General features: G+C 63.9%; 1 protein-coding gene across 2 annotated transcripts; it reads right to left on the bottom strand.

Moving 5' to 3' along the window:
- Positions 1 to 2,417: 2,417 nt before the first annotated feature.
- Positions 2,418 to 7,036, bottom strand: C5H20orf85 (chromosome 5 C20orf85 homolog). 2 transcript variants are annotated; one of them, XM_055137427.1, is made up of 4 exons: positions 6,925 to 7,036; positions 4,327 to 4,408; positions 3,714 to 3,812; positions 2,418 to 3,015 (listed from the first exon to the last, which is right to left on the bottom strand). In XM_055137427.1, exons 1-4 carry the CDS (start codon positions 6,990 to 6,992, stop codon positions 2,854 to 2,856), a joined length of 411 nt encoding a protein of 136 aa, XP_054993402.1. In that variant the 5' UTR covers positions 6,993 to 7,036; the 3' UTR covers positions 2,418 to 2,853. The 2 variants fall into 2 exon arrangements, with proteins under 2 accessions (XP_054993402.1, XP_054993403.1); XM_055137428.1 differs by having other exon boundaries at positions 3,714 to 3,809.
- Between the last annotated feature and the right edge of the window lie 615 nt (positions 7,037 to 7,651).

The raw sequence follows: 7,651 nt of genomic DNA, 5'->3' as shown, positions 1-7,651 counted from the left end.
CTGTTTTCTCTCTCTAATTAGCTGTTGTGGTTTGCAATAAAGGTGTTGAGTGGCCGCTGTGCTCAGTCTCTAGCCCTCATTCAGCCCGCAACTCCCTTCCCCCACATGGCCTTCGACTACAATGTAGTTGGTGATCGCTTCTCTGAGTTGCCCTTTCCCCGGAACGTGAGGCCAGCCTCGAAGCCATGGAGTCAACCTCCTGGTACTTATTTCTACAGTTCTTGGGTGTTAGTCTCCCACTCTGTTATTCTATATACCATAGATGAGTGCAATCTTTCTATGTCTGTCTCTCTCTTTCTGACTCATTTCACTCAGCATGAAACTTTTCATGCCCATCCACTTGACTACAAAATTCTTGACCTCCTTTTTTCTAACAGCTGCATAGTATTCCATTGTATAGATGTACCAAAGTTTCCTCAACCAGTCATCCGTTCTGGGGCATTCGGGTTTTTTCCAGATTCTGGCTATTGTAAACAGTGCTGCGATGAACATACATGTGCAGATGTTGTTTCGATTGTACTTTTTTGCCTCTCTGGGATATATTCCCAGCAGTGGTATTGCTGGGTCAAATGGGAATTCAATATCTAATTTTTTGAGAGTCGTCCAAATTGTTTTCCAGAAGGGCTGAACCAGTCGGCATTCGGTGGACGGGATTTGATTTCGATGCACGTCAGAGGCAGAAAGTCATGAAACGGGCCGAAGCAATGCACGGCAGGGAGACGCTTGCCGGGCACGCGGCCGACCCGAGTCGGGTCCCCAACGCCACCGCGGGTCCTCCCAGCCGGCCGGCCAGGGTGGCCCCAGAGCACCCGGCCAGGAGTAAGCTCTGAGCAGAGTCAGCTGTGGCTCAAACACCAAAACATTATCAAAACATCAATCGACATGAAAGACCGATTCCCGCACACACACGTCGCCCAGAACGGGAGACCCAGGACACACAGGCGTGTTCTGGGGCAGGGAAGGCGCCACCCAGAGCACCGGCCACCCTGAGAGAAGGAGCAGTGACGCTCTGTCCCCTCAGCGCCGGCCTGGGCATCTGTGGGTTCACTCGGGAGCCCCGAGGGCCTGACCACCTGGGTGGACGTGAGCGTTGAGGCCACCCGAGGTCTGAGTCTCGGTCTGGCGCGGGAAGGCGGCCGGGGTCTGTCGGGAATGGGGGGTGCAGCAGCCCACCAGCAGACTCCGTGACGGGCGCAGAGGGGACCCGTCGCTTAGGGTCCAAGTACACGTCCTCTTGGGGGGCGTCACCACCCCCAGGCTCCCGGGGGGACGGTGCCGGTGGCCTCCGGGCAGTGGGCTGGGGTCTCGCCTGGGACCCGAATCTCCCTCCCACGACGGCCCTGAGCTGCTTTGCAGCTGGACGCTCGGACCTTCTGTGCCCTGCGCCCGCCCCGCCGGGCCCTGCTGCTCTCTCCCCGCTGGGCTATTTTCGCTCCTGAGGGCAGTGCTCGTCAGCCCGAGGGGTCAGCGGCCTGGAGGTGCTTTTGGGGGTCCTGTCCAGGGCTTGGCAAGACTGTTCCCCTGTGACACGGCCATGCTCAGTGGGGCGGGGCCTCCCAGTGACCCCCGAAGGGGCCCTGGGGGCAGCAATGGGGACAAACCCTGAATACGCTGCCTGTCCACCCCGGGGGGGCGTCACCCAGGGGCGGGGCCGAGCCTGGACACCCAGGCACCCCTTAGCTGGGAAACACCTTCGCTCTAGAGCGCCGGGAGGCCTGTTCGGGCCAGTGGGGGCACCTGTGCGGCTGCCCCCCCCCCCCGCACAGCTGCGGGCCCACCCTCCCCCACTGGAGGGTCTGGGGGACTCGAGGGCTGGACAGGCCGGGACTGCAGCCTGAGAAGGGGCAGAGCCAAGGAGGACGGGCGGGAGAGGAGGGAGGGGCGGCCACTGCGGCCACGGCTGCTGGGGTCTGCACAGGGCAGGGGCGGCGGCTGGGCCCACGGCCGCTGTGCTTTGTGGCTGGTGGCTCCGTGGCAGGCCCAGAGCACTGAAGAGGGGGCGAAGGGACCCGTGGAAGCAGTGTTGAAGGCCTGACACCTGCCCTGCCTGAAGCTGGCGCGTGGCTCTCCCTGAAGCCCCTCCCCCCGCGGCCCACCTGGGTCTCCCCGTGCCTGGGCCCTGGCCTGCCCCTTCTCCCTCCCCCTGACCCCAGGACTCACGCCCCGGGGGCCTGGTCATCCCAAGGAAAACAGCCACGGGGGGGGGGGGCGGGCCCTCGGCAAGCTGGTGTCAGGGGGCTTCCAGCCCCACCCCCTCATTCCCGTGCCCCCTACCTGTTCCCCAGCCCTACCCCACTGGCACCCTTGCATCACACCCCCGTTACCCACGCCCGGCCCCCTCCCCCGCCCCCTTACCTGTCCCCACGCCCCTCCCCCCGCACCCACACCTAGGCAGGGGTCCTTGCCCGCGACCCTGCCACCCGGGGGGTGCCTTCTGAGTCCGCTCCGGGGTGGGAGAGCGCCAGGTCCGGGCAGGGACCCCCACCTACCCCAGCTCTATGGGTCCCCCAGGCCTCTGGGCGGTGTCGGGGGGCAACAGTGATACCCCAAAACCCACCAACAGATGAAACCGAGGACAGAGAGTCTCCCCGGGGGTGCCCCTGGCTGATAATCCCGAGACCACCATGGGGTGGGGCTGGGGCAGGAGGACACCCAGAAGCGACACGGAGGGACGAGACGGATGGTCCCCAATGAAGCCACTCGAGGGTGAGCCCACGGCTAGAAATCCCCAAAGCAGAGAACGTTTCTGGTCATCTCCATTGCTCCTCCACTGCATCAACCAAGATGTCGCAGAAGAACCTTCCAGAAGGGAGGGGGGCGCCGCAGAGCCGGGGCTGAGCGGGCGACCCAGGCTCAGTGGATGCCCTGCTCCGGCCAGCCCAGCTGCCTGGCGTACGCCCCTTTGCAGCTCCGGGTCTGGAAGTCGTGCTCCAGGTACTTGCTCAGCCCCGGCCGCCCCGACCGCCAGCCGATGAAGCCCTGGGTGGTCTCCGGGACAGGGGGCGACGGGAGGATCTGAGGCGGAGACACAGGCCAGAGGGGCGTGAGGCGCTGCCCACCTGCCCTCTGCCCTCCCCCATCAGCCCCTCCACACCCATCCCTGCCGAATCCTGGGGGAGGGCTGAGGGCACAGACCCTCCCTGAGCCCTCGTGGACCCCAGGACCCAGCGCGGCCTCCTCCGTGCCCGGCCAAGGGCAGGCCCAGAACCGGAACCAGAACCACAGCCAAGAGGCGCTGGGACCGGGCGGGGGTCTGGACTGTGGCCCCCCAATGCCGCTCGAAAACGCAGCCCCAGAGGCCAGCTTTGTGGGTTTTGTCGTTTTGTGTTTTGGACACACACACACACATACACACACACACACACACACATGCACACGGGACAGGCTAGTGTCTCTGGACACTCAAGCTTTGCTCGACAGAGCAGCCGTCACCCCTGGACCTTAGCACCCCCCGCCCAGGCTCTCCCTGAAGCAGCTGCTTCCAGGGCCTGCTGTGCTCATGCGTACAAGTAGTGACCAGAGAAGTCAAGTCACCAGCCCACGAACACACAGGAGACGGGTGGCTGGCTGTGTCCCTGCCTTCTCTGTGCTGGCTGAAGCCCCTCGGTTTCCGGTTTCTGCTCCCGCACACCCAGATCCGGCTCCCCCGCCCCCCAGAGCCCGCAGTGAACCCAGCCTGGGGGCTTCCTCCACACAGGGCAGGGGGCGCCAACCTGGAAGAATTCCTCCACCGAGCTCACGGGCTCCACACGGAGGTGCTCCGGGGGCTCCACCCGCGGCTTCCGGGGGCGCGGCTCATCTCCCGGGACCTGCTGGAATGGCAGAGTCGGGCCTGGACACGGGACGGAGACGGGACAAGACGGGAACAGAGACAGGACAGAGACGGGGACAGAGACGGGGATGGAGACGGGACAGAGACAGGACAGAGACGGGGACAGAGATAGGACAGAGACAGGACAGAGACAGGACAGAGACGGGGACAGAGACGGGGACAGAGACGGGACAGAGACGGGGACGGAGATGGGACAGAGACGGGACAGAGATGGGACAGAGATGGGGACGGAGATGGGACAGAGACAGGACAGAGACGGGGACGGAGATAGGATGGAGACGGGGACAGACGGGACAGAGATGGGGACAGAGACGGGGATGGAGACAGGACAGAGATGGGGACAGAGACAGGACAGAGATGGGGACAGAGACAGGACAGAGACGGGACAGAGACGGGACAGAGATGGTGACCCAGAGACGGAGTGGGGCCCAGGGCAGGGTGGCCCTCCAGCCTGTGCGGGCCGCGCTGTGGGGGCCTCACCCCCGCACAGTTACCTCCTCCAGGGGGCCGGCCAGGAAGCCCCACTTCTGGGCCCAGGACTGCCGCGCTTCATTCTCAGCCTTCAGGCGGTATTTCCTAAACCAGGAGCAGGCGCTCAGGGCTGCCCGGGAAAGGGGCCAGCCCCGGCCACCTCGGGAGGGGTGAGTGGGAGGGAGCGTGGCGGCGGTGGGGGGGGCTTCGGGGCTCTGGGCCCCGGCCTGTCCTGGGCATGACCGGGATGGGATGAGGGGCCTCGGGAGCAGAATTCCGGGGCCACTGACCCCAGGTGCCGCCTCACAGAGCCCTCTGGGCAGTCACCCCCCGGCCACTTCCTTCCCAGGGTGGTCGTACGCCACCTCAGAAGGGCGGAGAGTGCGGGCAGAGGGAGGGCAGCGTGGGCCCCTCCCCGGCCTCTTGGACCCTGCACCTTCGGGGCCTTCGAGTCGCAGTGATCTTCGACACACGCCCTGAGCCAGGACCTGGCGGGGGGTCAGCGGCCCAGGGACACTGGCCAAAGGGCAGGGAGGAGGCCCAGGTGGAAGGGCAGACGCCACGGCCCCGGGGGAGAGCACAGGGGAACCTGGGGTTCCCCGTCCACTGCAGACGGGCCCGAGCACAGCGGGGGCAGGGCTGGCAGGGCCCCGAGCACCCTGGGTGTGGGCAGGGCCACCTGCCTGGGCAGCGGGAACAGACCTCGCCAGGACAATACGTCCTTTGGGGGCACCTTGACAAAGATAAATGTGTTTTATTTTTTTAATTAAGCTGAGGGCTGGAGCAATAGCGCAGCGGGGAGGGCGTTTGCCTTGTAAGCAGCCAACCCGGGTTCGATTCCCAGCATCCCATAGGGTCCCCTGAGCACCGCCAGGGGTAATTCCTGAGTGCAGAGCGAAGAGTGACCCCTGTGCATCGCCGGGTGTGACCCCCCAAAAAAAGCAAAAAAAAAAATTAAGCTAATGTACAAGTCACTCCAAGTAACAGTGTGGCTCCATGAGTAAGTGTGGCCTCAGGTTTTCTATAAAGACTGGGCTGGAGAGACGGTCTCGTGTGTCGGGCACTTGCCTCGCATGGGGCCAAGCTGGGTAGACCCAAGCCCTGCCAGGTGTGATCCCCTGAGCACAGAGCCAGGAGTCAGCCCTGAGCACCACTGGGTGTGTCTACCAAACCCAACCAAATGAATGTAGCGAGTGAAACAATGCCAGTTTAAAGAAATACATGAGGAGCCGGAGCGATAGCACAGCGGGTAGGGCGTTTGCCTTGCACGCGGCCAACCAGGGTTCGATTCCCAGCATCCCATATGGTCCCCTGAGCACCGCCAGGAGTAATTCCTGAGTCGCAGAGCCAGGAGTAACCTCTGAGCATCGCCGGGTGTGACCCAAAAAGAAAAAAAAAAAAGAAATACATGAAGTGACTCATACATTTTTTTTTTTTTGGGGGGGAGCACACTTGGTAGTGCTCAGGACATATTTCTGCTCTGCACTCAGGGGTCACTCCTGGCCATACGGTCACTGCTGGCCAGCTCGGAGCCCATACGAAGTGCCAGGGTTGAACCGAGGTTGGCTGTGTGAGGGCAAATGCTGACGCCGGACCATCCTCTGGCCCGTCATACGGGTTTTATAGGAAGCGCTGAGAGTTGCAGAGGAAGCAGGGTGAGAGAAGGCCCCGAGGCAGCGGACACTAACTGCTTCCCACACGGGGACCACGGGGAGACCCAGCCAACATTTGGGAGGGTGCCAAGTGAAAACAGACTGCAAACGTGCGCCCGAGAGAAACGGCCCACGTTTATCTCACCAGAACTGAGCCAAACAGGAAACGCGAGAGACTGGGAAGTGCACGTGGATCAAGGTTGAAAAGAAAAAAGAAGGGGCTGGAGCGAGAGCACAGCGGGTAGGGCCTTTGCCTTGCACGCGGCCGACCCGGGTTCGATCCCCAGCATCCCATATGGTCCCCTGAGCACCGCCAGGAGTAATTCCTGAGTGCAGAGCCAGGAGTAACCCCTGAGCATCGCCAGGTGTGACCCAAAAAGCAAAAAAAAAAAAAAAAAAGAAAAAAGATGTCTTTCAGCACGACCACCCTGAGGATCCCTCCAACCATCATTTACTTAGTGTCCCCTTCTCCGTGACCACACACGAGGGCCAGTTACTACCTGCACAGCAAACCGTGACACCCCAAAGGAAAGCGAGTAAGAGGGAAGGTGCCTGCCGCGGAGGTAGGGGCAGGGAGGGGTGGGGTGGCGGGAGGGACCCTGGGAACGCTGGTGGTGGAGAACGGTCACTGGTGGAGGAATGGGAACCCTGACATTGAATCACAATCATGACAGTGTGTAAGTCTGTAACTGTATCTCACGGTGAGTCATGAAAATAAAAAATAGAAGTTACAGAACTTCAAGCCCGCCAAAAAAAAAAAGTCTCATCTATTTCATCTATTTCTCATCTATTTTAAAGAAACTGCGGGCCGTAAGCTTCAGGGGCGCCGAGCTGCCCGGGGGTGGGTAGAGCCCCCCGCCAAGCCCCCGATCCCGGGTCCCCTCACCACCTCCCACGCCAGAGCCCCCCGGGGTGGGGGGTTAGGAGCCCCGGGGCGCCCGCGGGGGGCTGCCCGGGGTCCTCGGTTACCAGATCGCGTCCTGGGCAACCAGGTTCATGCGCTCCGCCTCGGCGGTGCTCAGGGGTCTCTGCGCCATGGGGCCGCTCTAAGGCGCCGCCGGCCGCCCCGCCCGTCTCCGCGTCTCCCGTCGCCCCGGAGACCGTTGCCTGGCAACGGGGACGCGGAGGCGGGGGCGACGCACCTGGAGCGCCGGGAAGCCGGGCCGCGGTGTCCAGGCGCCTCCGCCTCCGCGCCGCCCTCCCAGCGCCTCGTCCACCTGCTGGTCCAGGCGGGGGCGGGAGGGTGGGGGGTTGCCGCTGTGCGGGGTCAGACACGTCTCACACCCCCACCCCCGGGCACCTGCGGGCGCCCACCGCGCCTGGACCCTGCGGGCACGCGGCCCCACCCACGGGGTTCGCCTGTGTTGGGGGCCTCGCCCCGCTGTGCTCTGGTTTGCTGCTGGCCCCGCGCTCAGGGATCGCTGTGGGACCCCCGGGGATGCCGGGCTGGAAGCCGGGCCAGCGCGCGCGGGGCAGCGCGGGGAGGTTGGAGCCCGGAGTGGCTGCCCCGGGCCTGGCCGGTGGCGCGGGTGCCCTGTGGCGGGCTGGCCTTGCGCTGCCCAGGGCCTGGGGCGCCCCTCCTGGGGGGGGTCTGCTGTGTGCCGCCCCCCCCCACATACCCGGGGGTCCGGCCTGCAGCCAGGCCTCGGCGTGGAGCGCTGCAGGCAAGTGCCGGGACTCCGTGCCCAGGGGAGGG

The sequence above is a fragment of the Sorex araneus genome, chromosome 5 (genome assembly GCF_027595985.1).
Source record: "Sorex araneus isolate mSorAra2 chromosome 5, mSorAra2.pri, whole genome shotgun sequence".
Taxonomy (NCBI): domain Eukaryota; kingdom Metazoa; phylum Chordata; class Mammalia; order Eulipotyphla; family Soricidae; genus Sorex; species Sorex araneus.
This window is presented reverse-complemented; position numbering and strand designations above follow the sequence as displayed.

Excerpts from the sequence above, each read along its gene's own strand:
- C5H20orf85 (XM_055137427.1), bottom strand. The coding sequence starts at position 6,992 with ATGGCGCAGAGACCCCTGAGCACCGCCGAGGCGGAGCGCATGAACCTG. Across the intron at positions 3,813-4,326 it reads TGGCCGGCCCCCTGGAGGAG|CAGGTCCCGGGAGATGAGCC; the intron begins GTAACTGTGCGG and ends CTGCCATTCCAG. Across the intron at positions 3,016-3,713 it reads CGGTGGAGGAATTCTTCCAG|ATCCTCCCGTCGCCCCCTGT; the intron begins GTTGGCGCCCCC and ends TCTCCGCCTCAG.